This window comes from Otolemur garnettii, unplaced genomic scaffold (assembly GCF_000181295.1).
Source record: "Otolemur garnettii isolate 467f Iridium unplaced genomic scaffold, OtoGar3 scaffold00065, whole genome shotgun sequence".
Taxonomy (NCBI): domain Eukaryota; kingdom Metazoa; phylum Chordata; class Mammalia; order Primates; family Galagidae; genus Otolemur; species Otolemur garnettii.
Genome location: NW_003852460.1, coordinates 7,862,330 through 7,878,989, shown reverse-complemented (window position 1 = coordinate 7,878,989; position 16,660 = coordinate 7,862,330). Strand labels below are relative to the sequence as shown.

At 39.0% G+C, this 16,660-nt stretch overlaps 1 protein-coding gene across 5 annotated transcripts in view; it reads left to right on the top strand.

The window, feature by feature from the left end:
• MID1 (midline 1) overlaps positions 1-16,660 on the top strand; it is a 365,744-nt gene that overhangs the window by 286,489 nt on the left and 62,595 nt on the right. For all 5 annotated transcript variants that reach the window (XM_003793047.2, XM_003793045.2, XM_012807174.1 and 2 more), the window contains exon 3: positions 1,537-1,632. In XM_003793047.2, coding sequence (XP_003793095.1) covers positions 1,537-1,632 — 96 coding nt within the window. The remainder of the gene's footprint in view (positions 1-1,536; positions 1,633-16,660) is intronic.

The following is a 16,660-nucleotide window of genomic DNA, read 5'->3' as shown; positions in this document are numbered from 1 at the left end:
CAAGCGAGTCTCCTGCCTCCGCCTCCCAAGTAGCTGGGACCACAGGCACCCGCCACAATGCCTGGCTATTTTTTGGTTGCAGCCATCGTTGTTTTGGCAGCCGGGGCTGGATTTGAACCGCCACCTTAGGTGTATGTGGCTGGTGCCTTAGCCACTTGAGCCACAGGTGCCGAGCCTAGATGTTTTTATTTTTGCTTCCTCAGCATGTCTCCCAGTGGCTGGCTTAAAAAGTACCTGTGTGAATGCATAAATAAATGAATGAATGGTATAAATCAAGAGCATGTGGAATAAGAAGAAATGGCAAAGTCTTAGCAAATCTTACCCTGAAGAGAAGTTTATCATGGTTGAAAATAGGATTAAATAGTTATTCTAGGGAATCTGAAATGTGATGCTGTAAAGGAATAAGGAATCATTCTAGAGTCTTAAGCAGGATAGTGATGTGGTAAACATAGTTCTCAAGGAAATTTGATCTGCCATTGATAGACAAAGAATAGAACCATGAACAATAAAGTGTACAGTTGTCCTGTGGTAGCTGTAGGGGACTGGTTTCAAAACTTCCCTCAGATGCCAAAATCCAAGGGTGCTCCGTCCGTGACATAAAATGGTGTAATATTTGCATATTGCCTGTACACATCCTCCCATGTACTTTAAATCAGCTCTAGAATACCTAGTATAATGTAAATGCTATAGAAATATTTGTTATACCATATTTTTAAGAGAATACTGTTAAAAAAATAGTCTATACCAGGGGTCCTCAAACTTTTTAAACAGGGGGTGCCAGTTCACTGTCCCTCAGACCGTTGGAGGGCCAGACTGTGGGCCCCGGGATGAGTTGGCTCCTAAGCAGGACAGGCAGCAGCAGCAAAAACACCTGGCGGGCCGGATAAATGTCCTAGGTGGGCCGCATGTGGGCCATGGGCTGTACTTTGAGGATGTCTGGTCTATACGTTCTGTACAGATGCAACCATCCGTTTTTCCCTGAATACTTTTGATCTACAGTTGGATGAATTCACAAAAACAAAACCCATTTATATGAGGGCCAACTGTACTACAACTGAGTAAATGTGTATATGACAAGAACTTGTAAATACCTATAAATGACCATATTGTCAGTGATAGCTGAATGATTCAAATCTTCCTTCAAAGGATTAAGCTCAACTTGCCCATGAAAGGATAAATCCTAAAAATCTAATTCTGGTTGATTTAATGTAGGAATATATTCTTTATATTATTGTTGGTTCTGATTAAAATAAAGGAATAGAAATCAACTCCCTTCCTCCCTGGTTTATGACCTATAAATTATTCAGTAAAATATCCCCGAGTTACTATGAGAAGCAGGAATAAAAAAACTATGAAGTATGAATGTTTTCTTAAAAGTTTTTTTGAATGAAACTTTTGAAAATCAATTTAACCATATAGAGACTTGAAATTGCATTGTGGCTTCTGAAAACTTATCAGTTTCTCCTAGGGGAATTTTGTGTATACTAAAGTATAAAAGTATGCAGATTAATGGTTTTTTCTCTCTTTTTTGAACAGCAAAACTTAGAGAGTAACCTCACCAACCTGATTAAGAGGAATACAGAACTAGAGACCCTTTTGGCTAAACTCATTCAAACATGCCAACATGTTGAGGTGAGTATCTATGTATGTCTGGGTGATATGTTTCATATGAAAACTACTAGATGTATGTCCTCTTGCTTTATAATTCTAAAACAAGAATCTTTCTTAAAATTAAATATTTTGGGGCGCTGGCCCCATATACCCAGGGTGGCGGGTTCAAACCCAGCCCCAGCCAAACTGCAACAAAAAAATAGCTGGGCCTTGTGGCAAATGTCTGTAGTCTCAGCTACTTGGGAGGCTGAGGCAAGAGAATCACCTAAGCCCGGGAGTTGGAGGTTTCTCTGAGCTGTGATACTACAGCACTCTACCAAGGACAATAAAGTGAGACTCTGTCTCTTAAAAAAAAAAAAATGAAATCTTTTTCAGAAGCCAAATATAAAAGATGTATTAAATTGAAAGGAACTAGAACCTTAGAGACTCTCTACCATCCAGGACCACACACCCCCATTGTAACTCTCCTTGATCCATCATTACACAGTGATCCTAATGTTACAGATTTTAATCACCCTTCCAAAGAACAGCCAAAAAAAGCACTGTTTAAAAGGTGTTGTGTTAGTTTACTAGGGCTGCCGTAACAAATTCCCACACATTTGGACAGCATAAAACAAGGGACGTTTATTGTCTCACAGTTCTTTCTCGAGGCCAGGAGGCTGAAATCAAAGTTTTGGCAGGGCCCTGCTCCCTCTGTCAGTTCCAGGGGAGGATTCTTCCTCGCTTCTTCCCACCTTCTGATGGTTGCAGGCAATTCTTGGAGCTCCTTGGCTTGCAGCTGCAGCACTCTGATCTCTGCCTGTGCCATCACATGGCATTTTCCTGCTGTGTCTCTGTGTTTGTGTCCAAATATCCTTTTTATAAAGAACTCAAGCTATTCCAGCCTTGCCTCACTTGAATTTGATTACATCTGTATAGATTCTATTTCCAAATAAGGTCTTGTTCACAGATACTGGGGATTAGGACTTGAAGATCTCATTTGGGGGGATACAGTTCAATCTAATACAGGTATATATTAAATGCATTTTAGTCATCAGATGTATTTCCATGAAATCCACTACAATTTCAGCAATAGCAGAACCTGTAATGACTCTACATTGCATAAGGAAAAAACAGATACCCAGGCCTTAGTGTGGTTTTTCACGTCTTCCTCCATCTTCTTCCGACCTATCTTTCCCACTATCTTATTCCATACACTAAAACTAAACAATTACCATTCACAACACTTTTAAGCCTTCAGCCTGTAACCAAGTAGTTCTGTGCCAAATAAGCACATCTTCCCATTCTATGTCTTTTTTCTTTTTTTGCAGCTTTGGCCGGGGCCAGGTTCAAACCCGCCACCCCCGGTATATGGGGCCAGTGCCCCACTCCTTGAGCTATAGGTGCTGCCCCCATTCTATGTCTTTTTATCAGAATCCTTCCTGTCTATTCTCCATGTTCCAACTCAAGGGACACTTTAACTGTGAACGTTTCTCTGATTCCCCAGACTAGAATCATCTCTTCTCTGAATCAGATAATACTTTATCAACAATCTTCTTGTGGCTTTTATCACTCTTTCATGTACCAGTTCCATTTTTCCAACCAGAATGTGAAGTCTTTGAGGATGGAGATCAAATCTTTGTATTTCAGAGTCTCTAGTACAGTAGTTTTCACACAGTAGAAGCTCATGGAGTTTGTATTGGACAGATGCGCATGATGACTCTCTGAATGGCCAATCTGAACATTATTTGAATGCTTCTAAGTTTATCTCCCCCAAATATCTAAGGTTGGAGGAGCAAAAGTTTTGACGGTAACTACATTTTTGCAATAGCAATTTCTTCAAATCTCTTATCACATAAGCAGTAATTATAATTTTATGGCCCCATGTGCTTATAACTGTGGAAGTAGATGTACAATATCGTTACAAAATCAGATCACAAAGTGCTAGAGAACAAAGTACACACACATAATAACACAATGGAAGAACAGTGGAGTAGTCATTCAGGTGCTGAACTAGTACAACATTGCATCTATTTGACTCTAAGATCCACATTTTTTTTTTCAAGACTACTATTTCTGAAGTTGGACTGCAACTTAAAAGTAATGGTCAGGCAGTTTAATGCGATGGATTTTTTATTCACAAAATATGGATAAACAGTTGCTGCTTTCTTAGATTGAATGTAGTATGACATGGTAAGTGGGATTTGCCTGAAACTTTATAGAGGAGTCAGGACTTGAGCCAGATCCTGTAGATTTCACAACTCCCATTTTTCAAAATACTCCAGGTATTGGGATGCCAGCTTATTTATGCAACACCATGGTGTTAGTCAATGATACCATCCTCAGCATAATAGAAATAGGCAAATGTTGCTTTCAGATCCTATCAGCAAAAAGCATCTGTACTGTACAAATACTGGTGCTTTGATGGAAGACTTGAAATACTTTGTGTTCATACAGTTTGTACTTTGACTTACAATTGTGTGACTTACGAAACTGGTTACTAAGAGAAACACATGAGTGAGCATCTTTTTCCAACTCTAGATTGGTCATGCTTTCCTACAATAGTATCCAGAAGGACAGAAAGTAGGGGTGTTCACTTTTCCCACCTGAGCCATCACTCCAGTTGTTCATCATCCGATGTGCTGATGAGTAGGCTATGATAGGTGGAGGAGGGAAAGACATACAGAAGGAAAGAAAAGGAGGAATTAGAGCAAAGCATAGGTGAGAGAGCAGATTACACTTTCCAACGAGCTCATTGGCTCATGCCATAGATCCCCTGGCTTTAAGAACCACATGATGCTCAAGGTAGTACCAGCCTTCCCATCATGTGGACAAGGTCAGGAATATGAAGGCAGCAGTGACAGCAATAGCATGTTGCCGCCCCCAGATCTTTGCTCAGGCAGGATTCACTTCTGGCCATGATCTACCAGGAAACGTGTTGAGTCTTGTTGACTAAACGACATTGGAAATAATCGTGAGCAAGCATAATGTTTTGATTGTTATAGAGTAAAGTGAATATGTATTATGTGAATAAATGAATAAAATGGAATCATCCATGTGCCATATTTTAATTTTATGATGTGATGGCATTTGATATTTAGGACAATAAGAAAGAGTTATTTCTCTTCAGTAAAAAAAAAAAATTACCTGAGCTTTATGGTAAATCTCATAAATGCTTTATGGATTAGGTGATTATTTCATTCAATTTTAGCTAGTTACTTCTTAAAGCATTAGCGTCTGGTTTCCATTATGGCCTGTAGTAATTTTAGAGTAAATGCCTTGCTCCTAATGCAGTATTAGTATGGCTTTTATTTACAAAATGCTATTCATCCTAACATTACCATCTACAATGTTCAGTAATTTCAAATGATAAACTCAAGAAATTTACAAGCAGATTTTATTTTGATTTCAACAGTTCAGGTATTATTTTAGTTGAGATACAGGCTTTTCAAATAAAGCTATTACAGAATTGATCATAGCAGACTTACAAGTAGACACACATGTGCTATTAGAAGTTATTCTAGACAGGGCTAGGCGCCTGTGGCTCAAGTGGCTAAGGCGCCAGCCACATAAACCTAAGGTGGTGGGTTCGAATCCAGCCCAGGCCCACCAAAACAACAATGATGGCTGCAACCAAAAAATAGCCGGGCATTGTGGTGGGTGCCTGTGGTCCCAGCTACTTGGGAGGCAGAGGCAGGAGACTCGCTTGAGCCCAGGAGTTGGAGGTTGCTGTGAGTTGTGATGCCACAGCACTCTGCCCAGGGGGATAGCTTGAGGCTCTGTCTCAAAAAAAAAAAAAAAAGTTATTCTAGACAGGAATTAAGAAGATCCATTTTTCTGTTGGTTTTGCCTAAGTCCTTTGGAATGGAAACAAATGTACAAGTAGAAAATACTGCTAGTTAGCAATACCTATTTTTTTCTTTTGAGACAGTCTCACTATGTCACCCTCAGTAGAGTGCTGTGGCATCACAGCTCACAGCAACCTCAAACTCCCGGGCTTAAGCCATTATCTTGCCTCAGCCTTCCAAGTACCTGGGACTACAGGCACCCACCACAACACTTGGCTCTTTTTTTGTTGCAGTTGTCATTGTTGTTTTAGCAGGACTGGGCCGGGTTCGATTGTGCCAACCTTGGTGTATGTGGCCGGTGCCCTACCCACTGTGCTATAGGCGCCACCACAATACCTATTTTTAAATTTATTCCTAATAATATTCTCAAATATAATTTTTCAAAAATATAAACAATTCTCACATAATAATCAAATGAATCTTCATCAAAGATGTATTTGACTCATCAGGGTCAAGATGATAAAGCTGGTTCAAAGGGTGGTGCCAGTGTAAACATGGAGCGAGGGATATACTAGGGGAAAAGGGCGTACAGAGCGATAAATTAGCCTTAACATTCGTGCAAAATCAGTTGCACATTATCAGGTTACTGTAAGTTAGCATCTAACTTTGCAGAGCGTAGGCCCTAAGCAATAGTCAATAGGAAGTAAAATTCCATTACACACCAGTCTGGGGAGTCAGATGACCCTGATTTAGGCTGGCTTCGTGGAATATGCCCTAGTAGGCCTTAGGTAGGGCTCAGTCTTCTTTTTCCCTGATTTTTAAGTTTTAGCTAATTTGCTTACCATGACTTTGTATTCTGGAGACTGCTAGTCTATAAGCAGTGTTTGCTACACAAACACTTCTGAATAAGGGTATAAATCTTTGCCTGTGTTAGTGTCATATTTGTTCATGTCCTTAGCAGGGATGGAACACCTAGTGTGCACTAGGTAAGAATCCTGCCCACAGGGCACTTACTATCTTCACTAAGACAAAAGAGCTATACTTACCCTAAAAGAGGCTTGGATTATACACTTTGAAATTTCAGAGAAGTGAGAACTTACTTCTAACTGGGTTCTGGAGGAGGTAGCATGAGATCCAATCCTGCCATCAGGGTAGGTGACATTTTCATTTATGGTGAGAGGGGAACAGCAGTACTTGTCTGGCAAACAAAGGCACATGGGGGAGGAAAAATGAACAGTATGTGTAGATGAGGAAGTTCATTCTGGACAAATGGGAGGTATGTAGGAAGGAAAAATAAGTAGGAACCTGCTTTGGAGAGATGAGAGCTGGGAGAGCTTTCATGTTACATCTGAGTTTCAAACGTCACTGAACCTTTAAGACCAAAGATTAAAGAACACGCAGATCCGTGTAAGTTTCACAGTTACAGTTAGCATCCTTAACTCTTTTCTGGAAATAATGTTTTGGGTTATGGGGAAAATAATATGGATATCTTTGTGCAAAACAATTCTACATCCAAGGGCAAACATCACAGTACTAGGAAACTCGAAAACAGTTGTGGAATTTGTTAGGCATCAGCATGCCATTCTTTTAAAGCAGGGCAATGAAAAAGAATTTCCTGGTTCACATCCTTGGTTCCTAGACTGTCGTCCTTCCTTTTCCTCTTCCTGAAGGTGTCCTAGTATTTGGGTATGAGTATTCCTCAGGAAAATAATTCCCATGCCAGCTGGAGCTAAAAAAAAAAAAAGAAGAAGAAGAAAGAAAGAAAAAATAGTACAGAGGCAACTCCTAATTGTTATAAATTAAATCAATGAATTCCTTCCCACGACTCAACAGGAAATGCCACATCCTTATAAGTCCACCTCCTTTCAGAGATTCACCTCTGCTTTTCTTTAGAATGAAAGAGTTTGAAGGTCCCCTCCCTCCCTATTGTTTTCATAACTTGGGTTTTGAATGAGGGTAAGCAAATGAAATGGTTGTTTATTGTAAAGTGCCAAATCCTTTTAAAAATAGAGAGCAGAGGATAGGAAGGCCAAGACAGGTTGGGAGTCTGGAGGTGGAAGCATTGAAAAAGCAATTTCAGGTAGACTCTGAAGAAATGTTTATGTAACTTCATGGCCGGGATTCTAAAAACTAATGGGTTTCAGCCAGTCTGGTTTTTTTTTTTTTTTTTTAATTTTAATAGGAAGTTTTCCTTCTTACTAGCTTTCTTTGAATTTTTCTAGTGCTAGTTGGCACAGGGAGTGGCAGTCTTCTTGTGGATGAGTTAAGTGCCATTTAATTAGATCTCTCCTGAATGAGTTTGGAGTTAACTATTGTAGAGTGGAGGACAAGCTTATAAGAAGAAAACAAAATTGGGGTCATCTGCAAAACTTAACCTTTTTAGATCAGATAGGAATCATCACATATGCCTCCCCATTTTCTTTGAGAAATGAGAAGACCAACTTTAATTCTTCACACATTCTGAAAATCAGGTTCTTTCACAGCAAATGCAATACCTTGATACCCAATAAATGTTCATTTGTGTCGTGATAGGTGACCATGAGTATAAATTCACAGGGAGATGGTGGTGAAGAACGACCACTAGTTGCCATACTTTGTGGTTTAGAGAGGATAAAGGCTTAGCAGACCTTACTGTTCTCGCCCAAGGTCATCCTAAAAAAGAATTCTTTAATCCAGTATCTCTTAAAAATTCTGGCACTGGACCCTTTGGTTTAACTTGCCTTGTTGGTAATCACTTTTTAAAATTCTTTTTACCATATCTGCTCACTAAGTTTTAAAATTATTTTATTTCATTGGAAAGTTTGCCCTCTGACTGCTTTCTTGGAGTTTTTCCCATGCTAGTTGGCATATAGAGTAGCAAACTTCCTGTGGATGAGTTAAGTGCCATTTAATTAGATCTCTGCTCAAATGATAGGCTCTGTTAATTGAAAGGGGTGAGGGCAAAGTTTCACTTGGGTGATGTGTAGCTTGTAAGAGATTATAAAAAAAATAACTTGGCTCAGCACCCGTAGCACAGTGGTTATGGCTCTGGCCACGTGCACCCAGGCTGGCTAAACAACAATGAAAACCATAACAAAAAAATAGCCAGGCGTTGTGGCAGGTGCCTGTAGTCTCAGGTACTTGGGAGGCTGCGGGAAGAGAATCACTTAAGCCCAAGAGTTTGAGGTTGCTGTGAGCTGTGACATCATAGCACTCTATTGAGGGTAACATAGTAAGACTCTGTCTCCAAAAATGAATAAATAAATAACTTGACAGAACAGATCAGGGTCCATAGAGGACTTTTTCGGTCATTCACTAAGCCTTGAAAGCATTTGTTTATAAACTTGGAAATAGTGAAGGGAGATGAAACTTTTTATTTAAGTTAATTTTGTTGTGCTGTTTTGTAATGCCAAAGCATTCTCTCTCTGTGGAAACCTTGGCAAGTGCTTTGTCCACAGCCATTGGATGAAGACCAGCATCCAAACACCAAATATGCTGTTTGTGTCTCAAGGACATGGTTCTGATCTTGGATTAAGTGTATCCTGCTGAGGGCTGGCTGACTCCAAAATTATATTCCATTGTCACTTGCTGATAAGGTCAGATTTCCTCTGCATCTGACCTCAGTGAGAATGCTTTCAAGATATTGTTAGATGCTTGGCCTCCTTAAACACATCCTGCCATCCACAGCTTGCCATGTAAAGGGCTCTGTTAATAGTGCAAGTATGGCAGCTTTTGGAAACTGGATCATGTTGTACCACTTTAGTAAAAGTTGATTTCCCAAGTTCAGGTCTTAGAATTCCTATGACAAAGGAGAAATGAAACTGTCAGTCTGCCCAGAACATTTATCATTTCTGGAGAGGAGTTGAATGTTTGATTCCTGTGTGTGTGTGATGGCTCTGTGTCCAGTATATACCAAGTTTACTGCAATTGAGCACTCATGAAGCAAACTTAGTTTTTCTTAGTGGAGATGAAATTTAATTGTTTATCAAGTAGTATCTAACCTATACTTGAATGTCTCCCCTTAGATTTAATGCCCTTGCCTTTCAAAAATGTGATTCATAATAGGCAGTGGATCTGGTTAACTCTCTTGGGTATGTTCATGAGGAATAATGAGAAGGTATCAGTAAAAGGTCTTCTACAATTTCGGAATAAGGGATTAATCTTATAAATGAATGAATGTAAGGCTTAGTAAGTTGATTTACATTAATATTAACATTCTCAAGTTTCAGTTTTGAAAAATATTATCCAAATGTTTCCTCCTCTGCTAATCTTTATAGTTTGGGTGTGATGAACTATCACATCATATTGAGAATTCTACCTAGTGGCTCCTATTTGAGTATGATCTCTTCTACGTGCCTCTGAAGATAATCCCTCTGACATTTGCATTTAGTAGCATAGATTTTTAAGGTTAATACTTAAATGTGAAGTAATAATCTTAATTGAATGTCAAAAGGCTGAGTAGTAGGAGGCAAGAGAAAAAGCATGGTTTTCTGATATATTTCACTGTGCTCTCTCTCCATACAACACAGGATTTTTTTAATTTTTTTTTTTAATTTCAGATTCACATAATCAGTACAAACTATTAGGTTACAATGTTTGTGATGTTAGATAAGGTTCCTGTTGTAGTTGTGCCCATCACCCAGGAGGTGTGCCATATACCCTTACATTGGGAGCACACCAATCCCCCTCCACTCAACTTGTATTACATTGAATTATTCTCTTGTGTGTGCATGGATATTTGCTTTTCTATTCTTGTAATACAGGAATTCTTTATCACATCTCCTTTACACCATTCCACATACAACCTTCCCCTTGAAATATTTACATGCTTGATTGGGTAGAGCGACATAGGTGTTTCTGACATGGTATAAAGAATAATAGGAACAGGTTGTGACACATTAAAAAATGGCCATTGTTAATTTTAACTCAACTTTCCCATGAGATGTCAGAGAGGCATGATTCCAGATGAGAAGGTGACTTTTAGGTGGAAGGTCAGGTTCCATTACTGCTCTTATTCATGCCATTCAGAGAATGAGCCAATCAATCAATCTATCATTTTGTTACTACATCGTTCAGGGTCTAATATCTAGTTTGAATTATTTTTCTCAATAAATGAATATAAAATTGTTTTCTTAATGACAACCAAGCCCCAATGATCTCTGTATCAAGTAATGACAGATTTTGAAGGAAATGGAACATACCATCTTTTGCCTTCATTCAATTAACTTATTTTTTTAATTGCTAAATTAAATGTTGTAGGAAAAACTGAAAGGCTTTGTTCTAATTTTGAAATTCCACAGCAAAATAATTGAGTCATGCACATAAAATGTCCATTAACAAGAGTGCAATTATAGGACTGGTTTTGTTTGAAACAGAAATATGAAATTTTAAATTCAGCTATTCAAAAAGCCTGAGGCTACTACTGAATGTAAAAGGCTCTCAGTGAGGAGCAACACAAATAAAGATTTTTACAACCGAGTGAGGTAACTTCTTGGCCTAGGAATTTATGATAGAGCTTTTACTGTGCTTTTAAAAGTATTTTCACTAGATATAACATCAAGTTCATATATATGTGAAGTGATGAAATCTATCATAGTGGTCTAATTCTGTCTAGTCAAGCTTGGTATTGGGCTGGGCTAAGTCCATTCAGGGAAGCCTTCTGCCAGTTTTTAGAGGATAAGGAAGCAGTGCCTTGTCCATACTTGCAGGTGTTAGAAGGGGAAGATTGCTATATAGAGTTGTTACAGTTCCACAACAAAGTGTAGATTGTAGCTCAGGGAAAGCAAAAGTAGTAGGATTTATGCAAATGGACACTATAAAACAATTGTGACCATGGACAAGCGCTTACTATCACCTCTTGATTTAATTATCCCAATAGTCTTTTGATGTAAATGTCATTTGAGCAACCATAGAGAGATCAGATCGGACAATGAAGTTCACAAACTCACACTAGAAAAGTGCTATACCCCACTGCTGGATATCACTACAGTTACCATCGAAGTACTCCCCTTGGGAAGCTATGGTAATGCCAACGCCTAGTTTACCCTTCAAAGCAATTTTGCAACTCTCTTTCTGGAGTGGCCATCAGAGCTGTCATCATATGAAGGTCTGAAAATTAAGTTAGATTTCTAGAGGAAATCTAGAAATTCTCATCACAAGAAATAATCCCATCTGATGGGGATTTAGAAACCCTACTGAACCTACCTCAACCAAGGTTCACTAAGTGTACATTTGTGGTACCAGGAAAACCAGTGAGCCTTCAGGTCTTGTGAGCTATACTCAAATCTTTAAACATTTATGTTGACCCTGATTTGAGGTGATAACCTTATTTATTAAAGGACGCAAATTTCCTTTTTCCCTCCTCCCCAGGAAACTTATTAGTTATATATAAAGATGATGGCCTAAATAATACAGGATGAGCAGTCCCTAATTCAACAATCTAAAATCTAAATCTCCAAAATTTGAAACTTTTTGAGCACCATTATGCCACAAATGGAAAATTCCATACATAAGTACATAACACAGAACTGTTTCATGTGCAAAACTATTAAAAAGTATTATATTACCTTTAAGCTATGTGTGTAAAGTGTAGATTGATCACAAATGGGTGTAGTGTTTAGACTTCGATCCTATCCCCAAGATGCCTCATTATGTGTATGCAAATATTCCAAAATCAAAAAAAAGTCTGAAAGCAGAAACACTTCTTGACCCAAGGATTTCGGATAAGGCCTATCAGCCCATACCATAAAAAAATCAATATTTTATGTTACAATTTAGTACTAAAATAGATCTTTGAAGTACTTAAGAGAATGATATATTTACACATTACAGAAATTTGACAGATTTACTTTGAAGTTCTATTTTGAAATAATGATTTTAGATCTGTGACTTTAAGTTGAATGTGTAAAAGAGTTTAAGTTTCAAAACAATACAGTGTCTTGATGTTCAAGAAACTTGGGTTTCACTATGTTTCTTAAGTTTAATTTATTAGGTTTATAAGACCTACTTAAAGACTTGGGAAAGTTTAACTTGTTGGGGGTTTAATTTTATCCTGTTAAGCATCGGAAGTGCTCGTAAAGTAAATTAAACATGTTAGATTTATAAATGTTTAAAATGTTACTGGACTTGGTGATAAAATCTGAACAGTGATTACCCATGGGGTGAGGACTGACTGGAAGAAGGGCTCTAGGGTACTTTCTAGGGTTGTAGAAATGTTTTATATCTTGACTGAGCTGTTGTTTATCAAAATCCATTGAACTGTGTCCCTTGAGATTCGTGCATTTCTTTAAATGTAATTTTACTTCAATTTGAAGAAATGTGTATAGGAACTCAACCAACTAATTTATAGACAGAATTGATTGTTTAATGGAGTTAAATCTATTCCACATGAGTTAATCAAACATTGATTCAAATACCTGCTGAGAGTTATTGCATTTGGGTTCTATAAAATTTACTAGATTGATGAGTTGAATTATGAGATTCATAATTTGAACTTGCAAGCTTACGGAAGACTCCAGAGTGCATCCATAGATTCCATCCTTGGGCAAAAATTCTCAGGACCTGTAAGTCCATGTCTATTCCCTCTCCTACTTGGTTGGACTCCCTGTGGAATAAGATAGTTTTCCTAGTTTCTCCTGCATTTAGCACGCAGTGTAAGGCTATTAGTGAGTGAATTAGAGTGCTTCCAGAGACCAACTGCATCATTTGCATAGAACAGCAGGTCAGATAAACTCTCACCCTGAAGGGCAGAAAGGACCCTTCTAGTGAGGACTGTTCTCCGGACAGTGTTTCTAGGATGGCAGCTGTCTGTAGCCACAAACCCGGGAGGCAGTAGCAGGATGGATGATGCTAGTGCACAGGAGGAGCTGCCTCCTCACAGGGCTTTTCCATTGGACAAAGGCTGAGAGGATGGGGTTGGCAAAGGGGACTCAAAGATGCGAGAGCTGTCTGTCAGGGCATTGCTGAGTTTTGAAGAGAAGGTGACGTCTGTCTTCCCCGTTCCCTTGTTATAAACCTGTACCTTTCCTTTTGATTCTCTAGGATACCCACTTTATCTTTTCTGGATTATAAAAGAAAAAATAACTAGATAGCCACTTTGGAAAAATGTTTTCCCCAACCTGATTCAAAGAATAATATTGGTCTGAAGATGACTTATAGGATAACATTTTCAGTAACATACTCCTGCTATACACATATTCTCTCTCTCTCTCTCTCTCTCACACACACACACACACACACACATACACACGCACAAAACCTCAAAATCGGCAACCAAAAAAAGGCACTTAAATGCTGTGGTCGCTCCTTTGCTCTTCACAGTGTTTTTGTCTAAGCCACAGTTGTACAGTGTCAGTGCTCTCCAATGTCCCTCTTGCTCTCCCCCCCCCCTTCTACTACTGCCCTTGTAACTTTCACCAGCCCCACCACCATTTCAGAAGAAAACTCTGGGGGGATGAGTAAGCCTGGCTAATGTCAAAGATCAATGCAATGGTGCAGGCTTACTACTGCCAAGATACAAAGGGAGTCAATAGAAAACGGGGGGGAGGGCAAGGAAGAACTTTGCTTTCCAATTGAACCCCCATTTCACCTTTTTGCCATATGTGGGCCCTGTGTGAGCTCATTTATGGCCAGCCTTCTGCAAATGGCCCCAAAAGGGCTTTTCAGAAGAGCCGGAAAGAATACCTGGCCTTGGTATTTCTCCCCCCCAGCTCCTAGATAACCAGTTCAAGATGCATGCCCATGTACCCTGAATATTGTTGAGATACGTTCATGACTCTCTTCTGTCCTACACACGTTCCCTTTTCTCCCTGTGCCCTGATGCCTCTTCTCATCTTCCTCACCCTCAGGTTTCTCATTTCCCAGCCCTCTCTTGACACCCTGATCTCCAGAGATCAGTCCCACCTTTATATTTGGCATGAAACCTTCCCCTGCAACGCACACACTGATTTCCCCATTTCTCAACCTATCTAAGATAGTGTTCTAAAACACTGTGTTTTTCAACATTTTTTTAATCTCATACCACACTTGAACCTATAGGTAAACTTCGGTGGCATACTTAGAAGAGTAAAAAAAAGAATACTTACTGTGGTTTGAACTTCTTTCAAAAATAAGTATCTTTAAAAATTGTTAGGGTGCCAGCCACATACACTGGGTCTGGCGGGTTTGAACCTGGCCTGGGCCTGCTAAACAACAAAAATAGCCGGACACTGTGGTGGATGCCTGTAGTCCCAGGTACAAGGGAAGCTGAGGCAAGAGAATCACTTGAGCCCAAGAGTTGGAGGTTGCTGTGAGCTGTGACACCACAGCACTCTACCGAGGGTGACATACTAAAACTGTCTCAAAAAAGAAAATTTTCATGGCACACTGGTTGAAAATCACTGTTCTAGAACTACATTGTCCAAAGTGCTGTACAATTCATGAACATAATTGGAAACTTTTCAAGTAACCGCATTTTTTAAAGTAAAATCAAAACAGATGAGATTGTATTAATACATTTTATTTGACTTTATTCAAAACAATCATTTCAGCATGTAATCAATATAAAAATGATTATATGTGTCATCTCAATTCAGGCTAATCATATTTCAGGTACTCAAAAGCATAAGTAGCTAGTGGCTTCCATATTGGACCACACAACTCTAGAACTTCTGTAGCCCGTGCTTTAGCAATTATGTGTGCTTTTGGCATGGTTGCTTCTTATTCTATAGTGAAGTCATTTTCTCTAGGGTGCAATATTCTGTTTCTACCACAGGTCCTAGGGTGGTGCTCTGCACATAGTGAGCACTCAACAAGTCCATAAGATTTGCTTCATATGTTATCACTGGTACACCAGAAGCATCCTCATTCAGGCAGAAACAAGAGCAACCTCATTTCCTTTCACTTTTATTCCTTTGCTACTAAGACTGTCTCAAAGATCTCCATTTAAGTAGAAAGAGAAGTAAAACTTGCTGAGGAGTAGCAAGGACTGCATAAGTTTAGTTTGCTAGCACATTCAAAATAAGCACTGAATATATTGTAAGAGGAGAGTGTGTTGGTTTGTTTTTGGTGCAAAACATTGCTTCTTTCAGCATGTCATCTGAAACTAGTGATGCCAACAGGATGATGTCCCGGAAGAAAATGATTTCTGTCGAGTTCTTTCATGAGGGTGGCATAGCTCAAACTAGTCTGAATGAAAGAGAGGGGGCCTACATACACAGTGCCAACCAAGGCCCCTGTGGAGAGGACACATGCAAATGCCAATCTGGAATTAGGCTCTGGCTACTAAAACAAAGGGTTGCTTTAATTTTTGCAGAATAAAGTATTTTTTCCCTCTGTTTTTCATGTAATGCTCCGAAAGAATTTCTCTTATTTGTGGTCTCAAAAAAATTAGAACTATGCCAGTGGGGCTCGCCTTTAAGGGTTCTATTAAACAATAAGAAGGCTTTGTTCTTAGCAATAAAATTAAAGCAAGCAGTGTTTCCATTACCTGGCAGGGTGCCCTCCCCCTTCCTCCACCCAAGCTCTGATCCTCACAAACTTCAGCAGAGCGTTCTGTTTTGCAGGTAGGAAGGTGATAAAGCAGTATTTGTCAGATTTGTATATAGAAATAGAATTGACCTTCTAAATATAAAAGTGAAGGAGGGTGAAGGAGACGACTTTGAGATATCCTTAACTTAGGCTTTAAGAAAATCAAGTTTATGCAGAAGCTTAAAGCTCTAAAATCATTGTTCTAGAAAGACAATGATAATTTCAGGAAGCAGGGGTTGCTAGATAAGGAAATATACATTTTAGTCTGACTCACTAGATTTCTTGGTTTTTCTTTTTCGGGAAGTCTTGCCTGTCATTGCCCAAATCTAGGCCCACTTATGGTCAGTTACAAATGAATGCTTGCAGGTAGATTATGTCCCTGAAGTCGGGAATGACCAAACCTAGTATAGAAGGCACTGTCAGATACAAACCCCATTTAGCCTGCAGTTGTTTCTGGAGTTATAAACTGGACTGGTGGGACATCAGCTCCCTCTGACCTTCACTAGAGCTTATCTTAAGAAATGGTCATGTCATGGTCTTTTTCCAGTGTAAATACTCCTGGCTGTAGCTGTCTTGGTTGTTATCCCTGAGTGACAACAACCAGGCAGGATGTTTCATAGATAACACTTGTGGATGCATCATAAAGACAGAACAAAGCTTAACATTTTCCAGTTGTATTTCCAAGTTAAGTTTTCTCAGCGGTGTACTAAGTGTATTTCTTTTTTTAAAATGATTTTTCATTAAATCATAACTTTTTACATTGATGCATTTATGGGGTTCAGGGTACTGCTTTGATA